Consider the following 17,145-nt stretch of genomic DNA (forward strand, 5'->3'; position numbering starts at 1 on the left):
TGCTGCTACAGGGTAAGAGATGCTACAGGGTAGAGATGCTGCAGGGTAAGAGATGCTACAGGGTAAGAGATGCTACAGGGTAAGAGAGATGCTACAGGGTAAGAGAGATGCTACAGGGTAAGAGATGCTACAGGGTAAGAGATGCTGCAGGGTAAGAGATGCTACAGGGTAAGAGATGCTACAGGGTAAGAGATGCTACAGGGTAAGAGAGATGCTATACAAGTACTGCTGCTACAGGGTAAGAGATGCTACAGGGTAAGAGATGCTACAGGGTAAGAGATGCTATACAAGTACCGCTGCTACAGGGTAAGAGATGCTACAGGGTAAGAGATGCTATACAAGTACCGCTGCTACAGGGTAAGAGATGCTACAGGGTAAGAGATGCTACAGGGTAAGAGATGCTACAGGGTAAGAGATACTACAGGGTAAGAGATGCTACAGGGTAAGAGATGCTACAGGGTAAGAGATGCTATACAAGTACCGCTGCTGCAGGGTAAGAGATGCTACAGGGTAAGAGATGCTGCAGGGTAAGAGATGCTACAGGGTAAGAGATGCTACAGGGTAAGAGATGCTACAGGGTAAGAGATGCTACAGGGTAAGAGATGCTACAGGGTAAGAGATGCTATGCAGGCTAAGAGATGCTGCAGGGTAAGAGATGCTACAGGGTAAGAGATGCTACAGGGTAAGAGATGCTATACAAGTACTGCTGCTACAGGGTAAGAGACGCTACAGGCTAAGAGATGCTACAGGCTAAGAGATGCTGCTACAGGGTAAGAGATGCTGCTGCAGGGTAAGAGATGCTGCTGCAGGGTAAGATATGCTGCTACAGGGTAAGAGATGCTGCTACAGGGTAAGAGATGCTGCTACAGGGTAAGAGATGCAGGGTAAGAGATGCTACAGGGTAAGAGATGCTACAGGGTAAGAGATGCTGCAGGGTAAGAGATGCTAAGAGATGCTGGGTAAGAGATGCTGCAGGGTAAGAGATGCTACAGGGTAAGAGATGCTACAGGGTAAGAGATGCTATACAGGGCTAAGTAAGATGCTACAGGGTAAGAGATGCTGCAGGGTAAGAGATGCTGCAGGGTAAGAGATGCTACAGGGTAAGAGATGCTACAGGGTAAGAGATGCTACAGGGTAAGAGATGCTACAGGGTAAGAGATGCTGCTACAGGGTAAGAGATGCTGCTACAGGGTAAGAGATGCTGCTACAGGGTAAGAGATGCTGCTACAGGGTAAGAGATGCTACAGGGTAAGAGATGCTGCTACAGGGTAAGAGATGCTGCAGGGTAAGAGATGCTGCAGGGTAAGATGCTACAGGGTAAGAGATGCTGCAGGGTAAGATGCTACAGGGTAAGAGATGCTACAGGGTAAGAGATGCTGCAGGGTAAGAGATGCTGCAGGGTAAGATGCTGCAGGGTAAGATGCTGCAGGGTAAGAGATGCTGCTACAGGGTAAGAGATGCTGCTACAGGGTAAGAGATGCTGCTACAGGGTAAGAGATGCTGCTACAGGGTAAGAGACGCTACAGGGTAAGAGACGCTACAGGGTAAGAGACGCTGCAGGGTAAGAGATGCTACAGGGTAAGAGACGCTGCTACAGGGTAAGAGATGCTACAGGGTAAGAGATGCTACAGGGTAAGAGATGCTGCAGGGTAAGAGATGCTGCTACAGGGTAAGAGATGCTGCTACAGGGTAAGAGATGCTGCTACAGGGTAAGAGATGCTGCTACAGGGTAAGAGATGCTGCTACAGGGTAAGAGATGCTGCTACAGGGTAAGAGATGCTGCAGGGTAAGAGATGCTACAGGCTAAGAGATGCTACAGGGTAAGAGATGCTACAGGGTAAGAGATGCTATACAAGTACTGCTGCTACAGGGTAAGAGATGCTGCAGGCTAAGAGATGCTATACAAGTACTGCTGCTACAGGGTAAGAGATGCTGCAGGGTAAGAGATGCTGCAGGGTAAGATGCTACAGGGTAAGAGATGCTACAGGGTAAGAGATGCTGCAGGGTAAGAGATGCTGCAGGGTAAGAGATGCTACAGGGTAAGAGATGCTACAGGGTAAGAGATGCTGCAGGGTAAGAGATGCTACAGGGTAAGATGCTACAGGGTAAGAGATGCTACAGGGTAAGAGATGCTGCAGGGTAAGAGATGCTGCAGGGTAAGAGATGCTGCAGGGTAAGAGATGCTACAGGGTAAGAGATGCTGCTACAGGGTAAGAGATGCTACAGGGTAAGAGATGCTGCAGGGTAAGAGATGCTACAGGGTAAGAGATGCTACAGGGTAAGAGATGCTGCAGGGTAAGAGAGATACAAGAGATGCTACAGGGTAAGAGATGCTACAGGGTAAGAGATGCTGCAGGGTAAGAGATGTAAGAGATGCTGCATACAAGATGCAGGGTAAGGTAAGAGATGCAGGGTAAGAGATGCTACAGCTACAGGGTAAGAGATGCTGGTAAGAGATGCTGCAGGGTAAGAGATGCTGCAGGGTAAGATGATGCTACAGGGTAAGATGCTGCTAAGGGTAGAGATGCTGCAGGATGCTGCAGGGTAAGAGATGATGCTACAGGGTAAGAGATGCTGCAGGGTAAGAGATGCTACAGGGTAAGAGATGCTACAGGGTAAGAGATGCTGCAGGGTAAGAGATGCTACAGGGTAAGAGATGCTGCAGGGTAAGAGATGCTACAGGGTAAGAGATGCTGCTACAGGGTAAGAGATGCTGCAGGGTAAGAGATGCTACAGGGTAAGAGATGCTACAGGGTAAGAGATGATGCTACAGGGTAAGAGATGCTACAGGGTAAGAGATGCTACAGGGTACAGGGTAAGAGATGATGCAGGGTAAGAGATGCTGCAGGGTAAGAGATGCTACAGGGTAAGAGATGCTGCAGTACAGAGATGCTACAGGGTAAGAGATGCTACAGGGTAAGAGATGCTACATAAGATATGCTACAGGGTAAGAGATGCTACAGGGTAAGAGATGCTACAGGGTAAGAGATGCTACAGTAGAGATGCTGCTACAAGAGATAAGAGATACTACAGGGTAAGAGATGCTACACAGGGTAAGAGATGTACAGGGTGCAAGAGATGCTACAGGGTAAGAGAGATGCTACAGGGTAAGAGATGCTACAGGGTAAGAGATGCTACAGGGTAAGAGAGATGCTACAGGGTAAGAGATGCTACAGGGTAAGAGATGCTATACAAGTACTGCTGCTACAGGGTAAGAGACGCTACAGGCTAAGAGACGCTACAGGCTAAGAGATGCTACAGGGTAAGAGACGCTGCAGGGTAAGAGATGCTGCTCTGACAATGCCAATAGGGTCGTATTCATTAGGACACAAAGTAAATCAGTTTGCAACCAACGTATCATAACGTTTAACTTGATGGACAAGTCCAGGAAGTCGTCCCTTTTTCAGTCTGTTTTCTTCCGCTTGTTGGCTGATGAACACAACCCTGGTATCACTCATCCCTGTAGCATCTCTTACCCAGTCCTCTCCTGTGTGTGTCTAGATACATGTTATACAGACAGTTGGCTGTTATTGATCTCTGTGTGTCCCTTCAGGTGATCCAAGGCTGGCTGTTCCTCTCCTCTCTACTCCTCCTGTTCTTCTTCTCTTTCATATACCTCAAGTGAGTCATTCTTCGATATCTTATTCTCTCTCTCTCTCTTTTCAATCACATGTATATTTCAAGTCATCGGTGAATCTGCTGTGTAAGAGTGTGATATATATAAGACTGGGCAGATATATATATTTTTTAACCTTTATTTAACTAGGCTAGTCAGTTAAGAACAAATTCTTATTTTCTGCCTGTTCAGGGGCAGAACAACAGATTTTTACCTTGTCAGCTCGGGGATTTGAACCTGCAACCTTTCGGTTACTAATTCAAGGCTCTAATCACTCGGCTACCTGCCTCCTCTACACTCTAACCACTAGGCTACCTGCCACCTCTACACTCTAACCACTAGGCTACCCTGCCTCCTCTACACTCTAACCACTAGGCTACCTGCCTCTAACCACTAGGCTACCTGCCCCCTCTACACTCTAACCACTAGGCTACCTGCCCCCTCTACACTCTAACCACTAGGCTACCTGCCCCCTCTACACTCTAACCACTAGGCTACCTGCCTCCTCTACACTCTAACCACTAGGCTACCCTACCTCCTCTACACTCTAACCACTAGGCTACCTGCCCCCTCTACACTCTAACCACTAGGCTACCTGCCCCCTCTACACTCTAACCACTAGGCTACCTGCCTCCTCTACACTCTAACCACTAGGCTACCTGCCTCCTCCACACTCTAACCACTAGGCTACCCTACCTCCTCTACACTCTAACCACTAGGCTACCCTACCTCCTCTACACTCTAACCACTAGGCTACCTGCCTCCTCTACACTCTAACCACTAGGCTACCTGCCTCCTCTACACTCTAACCACTAGGTTACCTGCCACCTCTACACTCTAACCACTAGGTTACCTGCCACCTCTACACTCTAACCACTAGGCTACCTGCCTCCTCTACACTCTAACCACTAGGTTACCTGCCACCTCTACACTCTAACCACTAGGCTACCTGCCTCCTCTACACTCTAACCACTAGGCTACCCTACCTCCTCTACACTCTAACCACTAGGCTACCCTACCTCCTCTACACTCTAACCACTAGGCTACCCTACCTCCTCTACACTCTAACCACTAGGCTACCTGCCTCCTCTACACTCTAACCACTAGGCTACCTGCCACCTCTACACTCTAACCACTAGGCTACCCTGCCTCCTCTACACTCTAACCACTAGGCTACCCTACCTCCTCTACACTCTAACCACTAGCCTACCTGCCTCCTCTACACTCTAACCACTAGGCTACCCTACCTCCTCTACACTCTAACCACTAGGCTACCCTGCCGCCCTCTGTCCTCTGTCCTCCTAAACGTAACAGACTCTTGTCCTCCCCCTGTCCTCTGTCCTCTGTCCTCCTAAACGTAACAGACTCTTGTCCTCCCCCTGTCCTCTGTCCTCCTAAACGTAACAGACTCTTGTCCTCCCCCAGAGAAGTGTTCAAGACGTACAACGTGGCGATGGACTGGATCACCTTGGCTGTGATCGTCTGGAACTTCGGGGTGGTAGGGATGGTCTGTATCCACTGGAAGGGGCCTCTCCGCCTGCAGCAGGCCTACCTCATCATGATCTCTGCTCTCATGGCCCTGGTCTTCATCAAGTACCTTCCTGAGTGGACCGCCTGGCTCATCCTGGCCGTTATATCTGTCTATGGTGAGACGTCCGGCTTGAGTCTTTGGCTTGTATACAGGTCTCTCGCTGTGAGACTGTAGCCACGGCTCCAATTATCTCTCCTTCTGCCCAAAGTGTACACTTGTTCACTTCCCTTCTTTGACTCAATAGGAAAAGACTGGTCTAAGAAACATGGTGGAAACTCCCTCTAGCCCATGCCTCTACCGATACAATAGTTTTAGACATGTGGAATGTAGTGAATGAGTGTACACTTCAGGACAAAGGAGATGGGGACACAGCCCCTCCCATGTTTCTCTTTGTGAAGATGACCTATCTCTCTAGTTGCTCTATTTGTTTTACTGCTCTCTATCGATCTCAAGTCCTCTTCAGACGAGACTCAGGGCAGCACCTAGATTTCCTGACCGTTGTTGAAAGGAAGGATCTGACTGGTCGACAAACAGGAAACACCCATCTGAGACAGGAAGTGGGGGGGTAGAGAAAGTCATGACCGCTGAGGTTAAGACATTCTTAATTTAGACAACCTTAGATAGGAGCAGATTTCCTCTTAAAGCTGCCTCTTCCCGAAGCGTTCTCCCAAATGGCCCCTATTCCCTATCTAGTGCACTACTTCTGACCAGGCACCTGGTCTAAAGTAGTGCACTATATAGGGAATAGGGTGCCAGTTGGAACGCAACCACTGTCGGAGAATAACGGCCACGACAGAATAGTGGTCATTGTAGATTTATTTAACCTAAAAGTGTTTAGCTTGAGGTAGAACAGTGGTCGGTTTACATTTGTTGGGGGTAACTGTGGTCTGTTTTGGGTTGATGGGGGTAACAGTGGTCTGTTTTGGGTTGGTGGGTGTAACTGGTCTGTTTTGGGTTGGTGGGGGGGTGGTCTGTTTTGGGTTGGTGGGGTAACAGTGGTCTGTTTTGGGTTGGTGGGGGTAACAGTGGTCTGTTTTGGGTTGGTGGGGGTAACAGTGGTCTGTTTTGGGTTGGTGGGGGTAAGTAACAGTGGGCGGTTTAGGTTTGGTGGGGGTAACAGTGGTCTGTTTTGGGTTGGTGGGGGTAAGTAACAGTGGGCGGTTTAGGTTTGGTGGGGGTAAGTAACAGTGGTCTGTTTTGGGTTGGTGGGGGTAACTGTGGTCTGTTTAGGTTTAGTTTATTGGGGGTAACAGTGGTTAGTTTAGGTTTGGTTTGGTGGGGGTAACAGTGGTCCGTTTAGGTTTGGTTTGGTGGGGGTAACAGTGGTCTGTTTTGTTTTGGTGGGGGTAACAGTGGTTAGTTTAGGTTTGGTGGGGGTAACAGTGGTTAGTTTAGGTTTGGTGGGGGTAACAGTGGTTAGTTTAGGTTTGGTGGGGGTAACAGTGGTCCGTTTAGGTTTAGTTTATTGGGAGTAACAGTGCTGGTGGTCAGAGTTTTCACCCACCCAGCCTCAGAAATGTCTTTTAAATCAGATAAAATATTTTTTACTTGGTCTCGGTCCCAAAGAGCCTTGTGTTTTGGGTCCAACACTACTTGTCCTGATTCCATCTGTGTTCTCCCTTTAGGTGGTGTTGATAAAGAGTTTACACCCAGTCAGTCTCAGACATTCTTTAACATTTCTATTGGTCTCTCTCTCAAAGCACCCTCTGTTCTGTCTCCAACACTATTCTGTCCTGACTCAAAGCTCTGCGTCATATTCATTAGGCACCAAATGGAAGAAAGCTTCTCCTTGTTTCAGTGTGTTATCTGAACTGTACAATAACAAATGCCTGTTTACATTTTCTGTTACAAAACATTTTGCCACGAGGTGCCCTAATGAATACGACCCTCCTAGCAGTGCCCTAATGAATACGACCCCTGTTTCTCCCTCTATAGATCTGCTAGAGGTGCCCTAATGAATACGACCCCTGTTTCTCCCTCTATAGATCTGCTAGAGGTGCTCTGATGAATACGACCCCTGTTTCTCCCTCTATAGATCTGCTAGAGGTGCTCTGATGAATACGACCCCTGTTTCTCCCTCTATAGATCTGCTAGAGGTGCCCTAATGAATACGACCCTCCTAGCAGTGCTCTGATGAATACGACCCTCCTAGCAGTGCTCTGCTGAATACGACCCTCCTAGCGGTGCCCTAATGAATACGACCCCTGTTTCTCCCTCTATAGATCTGCTAGAGGTGCTCTGATGAATACGACCCCTGTTTCTCCCTCCATAGATCTGCTAGAGGTGCTCTGATGAATACGACCCCTGTTAGCGGTGCTCTGATGAACACGACCCTGTTTCTCCCTCCATAGATCTCCTAGCAGTGCTCTGATGAATACGACCCTCCTAGCAGTGCTCTGATGAATACGACCCTCCTAGCAGTGCTCTGCTGAATACGACCCTCCTAGCGGTGCTCTGATGAATACGACCCTCCTAGCAGTGCTCTGCTGAATACGACCCTCCTAGCGGTGCTCTGATGAATACGACCCCTGTTAGTGGTGCTCTGATGAATACGACCCCTGTTTCTCCCTCCCTAGATCTGCTAGCAGTGCTCTGCCCCAAAGGTCCTCTACGTATCCTAGTGGAGACAGCCCAGGAGAGGAACGAACCCATCTTCCCTGCTCTCATCTACTCCTGTAAGACGCACGTCACCCCTCGTACATCAACACCTGTAACCTGTATTACATATACACCGAGTGGACAAAACATTAGGAACACCTGGTGTTTCCATGGCGTCGACTGACCAGGTGAAAGCTATGATTGTGTCGGTTTGGCTGGATGTCCTTTGGGTAAATGGGCCGTTCTTGATACACATAGGAAACGGTTGTGTGGAAAAACCCAGCAGCGTTGCAGTTCTTGACTCAAACCGGTGCGCCTGGCACCTACTACCATACCCCTGTTCAAAGGCACTTATATATTTTTTCTTGCCTCCTCACCCTCTGAATTGCACACGATCCATGAGTCGATGTTCGAGCCCCCCACAGAAACTTTATTAGCATCGTAAAGAAATCCCTGTCAGTTTAATGTCGCCCTACCTACATCTGCGGTAAAATGTGATTTTCGGGATCTCACAAACGGTTTGGCCTACATACTATTATGGAAAGATCACCCTCACAAACACGATGGTGCTCTCCCTTTTGACCTACGACCCCCACAAAAGCATCACAAGACTCGTCTGAAGTTTGTACAGCCTCTTCTGCCACCTTCTGTCTGTACAGTGGGGCAAAAAAAGTATTTAGTCAGCCACCAATTGTGCAAGTTCTCCCACTTAAAAAGATGAGAGAGGCCTGTAATTTTCATCATAGGTACACTTCAACTATGACAGACAAAATGAGAAAAATCCAGAAAATCACATTGTAGGATTTTAATGAATTTATTAGCAAATTATGGTGGAAAATAAGTATTTGGTCAATAACAAAAGTTTATCTCAATACTTTGTTATATACCCTTTGTTGGCAATGACAGAGGTCAAACGTTTTCTGTAAGTCTTCACAAGGTTTTCACACACTGTTGCTGGTATTTTGGCCCATTCCTCCATGCAGATCTCCTCTAGAGCAGTGATGTTTTGGGGCTGTTGCTGGGCAACACAGACTTTTGTACAGCCTCTTCTGCCACCCTTCTGTCTGTAGCAACCGAACAATTTGGCCTCCACTCTAACATGACCCCTCTGTGGAAAGGTGAGACCCTCACTAAAACGTACATGTGAGTAGTTTTGCTCTTGGACGGCTCACGAGTCGTCTGAAGATCCCCAACCGGTTCCAGTTTAAAAACATTTATGGAGTACACTATATATACAAAAGTATGTGGACACCCCCTTCAAATGAGCGAATTCTGCTATTTCGGCCACACCCGTTGCTGACGGGGGTTAGAAAATCGAGCACACAGCCATGCAATCTCCATAGACAAACATTGTCAGTAGAATGGCCCTTACTGAAAAACTCAGTGACTTTCAACATGGCATCGTCATAGGATCGTCACCTTTCCAACAAGTCAGTTTGTCAAATTTCTGTCCTGCTGGAGCTGCCCCGGTCAACTGTAAGTGCCGTTACTGTGAAGTGGAAATGTCTAGGAGCAACAACGGCTCAGCCAGGAAGTGGTAGACCACACAAGCTCACAGAACGGGACCGCCGAGTGCTGAAGCACGTAGCGCATAAACATTGTCTGTCCTCGGTTGCAACACTCACTACTGAGTTACAAACTGCCTCTGGAAGCAACGCTAGTACAATAACTGTTCGTCGGGAGCTTCATTAAATGGTTTTCCATGGCCGAGCAGCCGCACACAAGCCTCAGATCACCATGCGCAATGCCGGCTGGAGTGGTGTAAAGCTATGGTATTATGGTATTATGATATAGTATTATGATATGGTATTATGGTATGTTGATGGATATGGTATTATGATATGGTATAATTATATGGTATTATGATATTAGGATATTAGGATATGGTATTAGGATATGGTATTATGGTATTAGGATATGGTATTAGGATATGGTATTAGGATATGGTATTATGGTATGGTATTAGGATATGGTATTATGATATGGTATTATGGTATTAGGATATGGTATTAGGATATGGTATTAGGATATGGTATTAGGATATGGTATTATGATATTATGGTATGGTATTAGGATATGGTATTATGATATTAGGATATGGTATTAGGATATGGTATTAGGATATGGTATTAGGATATGGTATTATGGTATTAGGATATGGTATTATGGTATTAGGATATGTTATTATGGTATTAGGATATGTTATTATGGTATTAGGATATGGTATTATGGTATTAGGATATGGTATTAGGATATGGTATTAGGATATGGTATTATGGTATTAGGATATGGTATTAGGATATGTTATTATGGTATTAGGATATGGTATTATGGTATTAGGATATGGTATTATGGTATTAGGATATGGTATTATGGTATTAGGATATGGTATTATGGTATTAGGATATGTTATTATGGTATTAGGATATGTTATTATGGTATTAGGATATGGTATTATGGTATTAGGATATGGTATTATGGTATTAGGATATGGTATTATGGTATTATGATATGGTATTATGGTATTAGGATATGGTATTAGGATATGGTATTATGGTATTAGGATATGGTATTAGGATATGGTATTATGGTATTAGGATATGGTATTATGATATGGTATTATGGTATTAGGATATGGTATTATGGTATTAGGATATGGTATTAGGATATGGTATTATGGTATTAGGATATGGTATTATGGTATTAGGATATGGTATTAGGATATGTTATTATGGTATTAGGATATGGTATTAGGATATGGTATTAGGATATGGTATTAGGATATGTTATTATGGTATTAGGATATGGTATTAGGATATGGTATTATGGTATTAGGATATGGTATTATGGTATTAGGATATGTTATTATGGTATTAGGATATGGTATTAGGATATGGTATTAGGATATGTTATTATGGTATTAGGATATGGTATTAGGATATGGTATTATGGTATTAGGATATGGTATTATGGTATTATTATATGTTGATGGATATGGTATTATGGTATTATGGTATGGTATTAGGATATGGTATTATGGTATGGTATTAGGATATGGTATTATGGTATGGTATTAGGATATGGTATTATGGTATGGTATTAGGATATGGTATTATGGTATTAGGATATGGTATTAGGATATGGTATTAGGATATGGTATTATGGTATTAGGATATGGTATTAGGATATGGTATTATGGTATGGTATTAGGATATGGTATTATGGTATTAGGATATGGTATTAGGATATGGTATTAGGATATGGTATTAGGATATGGTATTATGGTATTAGGATATGGTATTAGGATATGGTATTATGGTATTAGGATATGGTATTATGGTATTAGGATATGGTATTAGGATATGGTATTAGGATATGGTATTAGGATATGGTATTATGGTATTAGGATATGGTATTAGGATATGGTATTATGGTATTAGGATATGGTATTATGGTATTAGGATATGGTATTAGGATATGGTATTAGGATATGGTATTATGGTATGGTATTAGGATATGGTATTATGGTATTAGGATATGGTATTATGGTATTAGGATATGGTATTAGGATATGGTATTAGGATATGGTATTATGGTATGGTATTATGGTATGGTATTATGGTATTAGGATATGGTATTAGGATATGGTATTATGGTATGGTATTAGGATATGGTATTATGGTATTAGGATATGGTATTAGGATATGGTATTATGGTATTAGGATATGGTATTATGGTATTAGGATATGGTATTAGGATATGGTATTATGGTATTAGGATATGGTATTAGGATATGGTATTATGGTATTAGGATATGGTATTAGGATATGGTATTATGGTATTAGGATATGGTATTAGGATATGGTATTATGGTATTAGGATATGGTATTAGGATATGGTATTATGGTATTAGGATATGGTATTAGGATATGGTATTATGGTATTAGGATATGGTATTATGGTATGGTATTATGGTATTAGGATATGGTATTAGGATATGGTATTAGGATATGGTATTATGATATGGTATTAGGATATGGTATTATGGTATGGTATTATGGTATGGTATTATGGTATTAGGATATGGTATTATGGTATGGTATTAGGATATGGTATTAGGATATGGTATTATGGTATGGTATTAGGATATGGTATTAGGATATGGTATTATGGTATGGTATTAGGATATGGTATTATGGTATTAGGATATGGTATTAGGATATGTTGATGGATATGGTATTGATTGGAAACTCATGTGTTGCCTGTTAGTATTATCTATGCTATATGTTTTCACTAGCTAGCACATGCTTTCAGACAGGCAGTGAATCTGGTATACAGTTAAGATGTTGTTGTTTGTCTTAAACATGAATGCCCATAGCTGCCGAGTAATGTAATGTCTACTGTACCATCCTGTCCCTCCCTCCCCAGCGACCATGGTGTGGCTGGTCAACATGGCAGACACTGGCCTCGGACACAGACCAATGACCAGGAAGACCTCAACAGAGGCCCCCATCACTCAGGTCGAGAGTCAATGTGAGTCTGTAGTGTCTGGTCGTTTAAATTCCTCTCTACCTTCGCCTCGCTTGCACCCCAAAATGATGATTATTTTCTTAAGTGTTTTTGTAATATCATAATTATTTTCTACCCTCCCATCAGCAGCTCCTCCATCTCTAGGCCACAATTGAACACCAAAACATGCCTCTTTTTATGGCATCTCCAGTGGTTAAGAACATCTGAATTCTTCTCTCCCGCCCCTGCAGCAACCCTATCTAGCCCTGGGCTCACATTACATTACATTACATTTAAGTCATTTAGCAGACGCTCTTATCCAGAGCGACTTACACCGCCCCCTCATGTATAATATTTGACTTCTCCATGCTCCCCAGCCCTGGCTCTAGGCCCGGCCCCTCTCAGCCCCCCGGAGGATGACGGAGGGTTCACCCCTAACTGGATGGGGCATCAGGAGCATCAGCTGGGACCCCTTCAGTCCACAGACGAGACCCGACGGGAGATCCAACAACTCCCCTCTGCCAGACCACCCGTAATGGACGATGATGACGAGGAGAGTGAGTACAGACCTGAACAGTCATAAAAAAATACAAATGTATTTGTCACGTTTTCGTTAAAACAATTCCCGTGCCATTTCGTTAAAACAATTCCCGGGCCATTTCGTTAAAACAATCCCCGTGCCATTTCGTTAAAACAATCCCCGTGCCATTTTGTTAAAACAATTCCCGTGCCATTTCGTTAAAACAATTCCTGTGCCATTTCGTTAAAACAATTCCCGTGCCATTTCGTTAAAACAATTCCCGTGCCATTTCGTTAAAACAATCCCCGTGCCATTTCGTAAAACAATCGCCATGTCGTTTCCTAATCAGGGCGCACGGCCGTTTAATGTGAGCGGTCCAGAGACGCAATCTGAGGACTACCGATCCCATCTTTGAGCAGTCCGTTGTCCTGATATTTAAAAAAATAATAATAATTATTATTAATTAATTAATTAAAATGACCGGCACAAAATCTGCGAAGCTGTTGAAGTGTGAGATGTGCAACGACAAGCTTTGAGAACGGTCATCAGCAATAGCCAATGAGAGCTCGCCAGAGAAGAAGCCAGCGTCATGACAACGTTGTTTCACATCGCCCGGAACGTGTGGACTCTCCAGCAGGAGCCATGACGACTACTAGTATGTGTTTCTACTTGCCTTATTAACCAAAGTGTAAACATCTTTACAGCTCTGAAGTTCACCAGTCCTTTAATAACTCAACCTACATGTTATTCAATTCAACATGTTGGGGAAAAATGTCAACTGTATGGCAAGCGTGAGTGAACATTTTTAGGAGGCAGCTTTGAGTTACAGTCTGTTCTAGCTAATTACACCATATCAGAATATTGGTAGTGTGTGTCAGATCGTAGAGAGTCAAAGACTGTCGTTTAAATGTGAGGCTCAGCGAAGTTAGGATTTTAATAGCGGTGTAGTGTACACCCCGGCATAACAACAAAATGCTTACTTACGCCCTTCCCAACATTGCAGAGAAAAAAAATATATATATATTTTTCTATAACACAAGGAATAAATACACCTATGAGTAATGATAACTGAGTCAATATACAGGGGGTACCAGTACTGAGTCAATATGCAGGGGGTACCAGTACTGAGTCAATATGCAGGTGGTACCAGTACTGAGTCAATATACAGGGGGTACCGGTACTGAGTCAATATACAGGGGGTACCGGTGCCGAGTCAATATACAGGGGGTACCGGTGCCGAGTCAATATACAGGGGGTACCAGTACTGAGTCAATATACAGGGGGTACCGGTACTGAGTCAATATACAGGGGGTACCAGTACTGAGACAATATACAGGGGGTACCGGTACTGAGACAATATACAGGGGGTACCAGTACTGAGTCAATATACAGGGGGGGGGCTCGTACCTCCATTTCCTGTAGTCCACAAACAACTTTGTCTTGCTGATGTTGAAGGAGAGGTTGTTGTCCTGGCACTACACTTCCAAGTCACTGACCTCCTCCCTCATCGTCGTCGGTGATCAAACCAACCACCGTCGTGTCGTCAACAAACTTAATGGTGTGTTTTGGAGTTGTGCATGGCCACTCGGTCGTGGGTGAACAGGGAGTACAGGAGGGGACTAAGCACGCACCCCTGTGGGGCCCCCTGTGTTGAGGATCAGCGTGGTGAATGTTTTGTTGCCTTCCCTCACCACCTGGGGGCAGCCCGTTAAAGTCCAGGATCCATTTGCAGAGGGAGGTATTCACAGGGTCCTTAGCTTAGTGATGAGCTGGGAGGGCACTGTGGTGTTGAACGCTGAGCTGTAGCCAATCAACAGCATCCTCACATACAGTACCTTCAGAAAGTATTCATACCCCTGGACTTTATATTTTTGTATTGTACTTTTTTTTTGTGTATCTACACAAAATACTGAATATATATTCAAAGTGGAAGAAAAATAATAACCTTTTTGTAAAGAAATATATATATGAAATTTAAAACACTATCTTGATTACATAAGTATTCAAGCCTCTTAGGCAACTTGTTAGAATCACCTTAGGTAGTGTTTACAGAGTCTTTCTGGGTGAGTCTCTAAGAGTGTTTACAGAGTCTTTCTGGGTGAGTCTCTAATAGTGATTACAGCTGTGAGTCTTTCTGGGTAAGTCTCTAAGAGTGTTTACAGCTGTGAGTCTTTCTGGGTAAGTCTCTAAGAGCTGTGAGTCTTTCTGGGTAAGTCTCTAAGAGCTGTGAGTCTTTCTGGGTAAGTCTCTAATAGTGTTTACAGCTGTGAGTCTTTCTGGGTGAGTCTCTAAGAGTGATTACAGCTGTGAGTCTTTCTGGGTAAGTCTCTAAAAGTGATTACAGCTGTGAGTCTTTCTGGGTAAGTCTCTAAGAGTGATTACAGCTGTGAGTCTTTCTGGGTAAGTCTCTAAGAGTGATTACAGAGTCTTTCTGGGTAAGTCTCTAAGAGTGTTTACAGCTGTGAGTCTTTCTGGGTCAGTCTCTAAGAGTGTTTACAGCTGTGAGTCTTTCTGGGTGAGTCTCTAATAGTGTTTACAGCTGTGAGTCTTTCTGGGTAAGTCTCTAAGAGTGATTACAGCTGTGAGTCTTTCTGGGTAAGTCTCTAAGAGTGTTTACAGCTGTGAGTCTTTCTGGGTAAGTCTCTAAGAGTGTTTACAGCTGTGAGTCTTTCTGGGTGAGTCTCTAATAGTGTTTACAGCTGTGAGTCTTTCTGGGTAAGTCTCTAAGAGCTGTGAGTCTTTCTGGGTAAGTCTCTAATAGTGTTTACAGCTGTGAGTCTTTCTGGGTAAGTCTCTAAGAGTGATTACAGCTGTGAGTCTTTCTGGGTGAGTCTCTAAGAGCTGTGAGTCTTTCTGGGTGAGTCTCTAAGAGCTGTGAGTCTTTCTGGGTGAGTCTCTTAAGAGCTGTGAGTCTTTCTGGGTAAGTCTCTAATAGTGTTTACAGCTGTGAGTCTTTCTGGGTGAGTCTCTAAGAGTGTTTACAGCTGTGAGTCTTTCTGGGTCAGTCTCTAAGAGTGTTTACAGCTGTGAGTCTTTCTGGGTCAGTCTCTAATAGTGTTTACAGCTGTGAGTCTTTCTGGGTAAGTCTCTAAGAGCTGTGAGTCTTTCTGGGTAAGTCTCTAATAGTGTTTACAGCTGTGAGTCTTTCTGGGTAAGTCTCTAAGAGCTGTGAGTCTTTCTGGGTAAGTCTCTAATTGTGTTTACAGCTGTGAGTCTTTCTGGGTAAGTCTCTAAGAGTGATTACAGCTGTGAGTCTTTCTGGGTAAGTCTCTAAGAGCTGTGAGTCTTTCTGGGTGAGTCTCTAAGAGCTGTGAGTCTTTCTGGGTGAGTCTCTTAAGAGCTGTGAGTCTTTCTGGGTGAGTCTCTAAGAGCTTTCCACACCTGGATTGTGCAACATTTGCACATTTTATTCTTTAAAAAAATTCTTCAAATTAGTTGTTGATCGTTGCTAGACAACCATTTTCAGGTCTTGCCATAGATTTTTTCAAGCAGATTTAAGACAAAACTGAAACTCGGCCACTCAGGAACATTTTATTGTCTTGGTAAACAACTCCAGTCTAGATTTGGCCTTGTGTTTTAGGTTATCGTCCTGATGAAAGGTGAATTCATCTCTGTGTCTGGTGGAAAGCAGACTGAACCAGGTTTTCCCCTATGAATTTACCTGTCCTTGGCTCCGTTTTATTTTTATCCTGAAAAACTCCTGAAGGATTACAAGCATATCCATAACATGATGCAGCCACCACTATGCTTGAAAATATGGAGAGTGGTACTCAGTAATGTGTTTGTATTGGATTTGCCCCAAACATCACATTTTGTGTTCAGGACAAAAAGTGAATTGCTTTGCCACATTTTTTGCAGTATTACTTTAGTGCTTTGTTGGAAACAGGATGCATGTTTTGGGAATATTTTATGTTCTCTAAAGGCTTCCTTTTCACTCTGTCATTTAGGTTAGTATTGTGGAGTAACTACAATGTTGTTGATCCATCCTCAGTTTTCTCCTATCACAGCCATTAAACTCTGTCATTTAGGTTAGTATTGTGGAGTAACTACAATGTTGTTGATCCATCCTCAGTTTTCTCCTATCACAGCCATTAAACTCTGTAACTGTTTTTAAGTCCCCATTGGCCTCATGGTGAAATCCCTGAGCTGTTTCCTTCCTCTCCGGCAGCTGAGTTAGGAAGGATCCTTGTGTTGACTGGGTGTATTGATACAAAAAAGGGATATTCAATGTCTGCCTCTTTTTTTTACCCATCTACCAATAGGTGCCCTTACATTTAACATTTACATTTAAGTCATTTAGCAGACGCTCTTATCCAGAGCGACTTACAAATTGGTGCGTTCACCTTATGACATCCAGTGGAACAGCCACTT

General features: G+C 43.9%; 2 protein-coding genes across 8 annotated transcripts in view; both read left to right on the forward strand.

Annotated features, from left to right (window-relative positions):
- The window catches only part of smoc1 (SPARC related modular calcium binding 1), a 573,206-nt gene that overhangs the window by 424,897 nt on the left and 131,164 nt on the right, over positions 1-17,145 (forward strand). The window lies entirely within an intron of this gene.
- The window catches only part of psen1 (presenilin 1), a 62,872-nt gene that overhangs the window by 38,826 nt on the left and 6,901 nt on the right, over positions 1-17,145 (forward strand). Inside the window, exons 5-9 of the mRNA XM_065004414.1 lie at positions 3,554-3,621; positions 5,042-5,262; positions 7,724-7,822; positions 12,174-12,278; positions 12,632-12,811. Coding sequence (XP_064860486.1) covers positions 3,554-3,621; positions 5,042-5,262; positions 7,724-7,822; positions 12,174-12,278; positions 12,632-12,811 — 673 coding nt within the window. The remainder of the gene's footprint in view (positions 1-3,553; positions 3,622-5,041; positions 5,263-7,723; positions 7,823-12,173; positions 12,279-12,631; positions 12,812-17,145) is intronic.

This window comes from Oncorhynchus nerka, linkage group LG18 (genome assembly GCF_034236695.1).
Source record: "Oncorhynchus nerka isolate Pitt River linkage group LG18, Oner_Uvic_2.0, whole genome shotgun sequence".
Lineage (NCBI taxonomy): Eukaryota > Metazoa > Chordata > Actinopteri > Salmoniformes > Salmonidae > Oncorhynchus > Oncorhynchus nerka.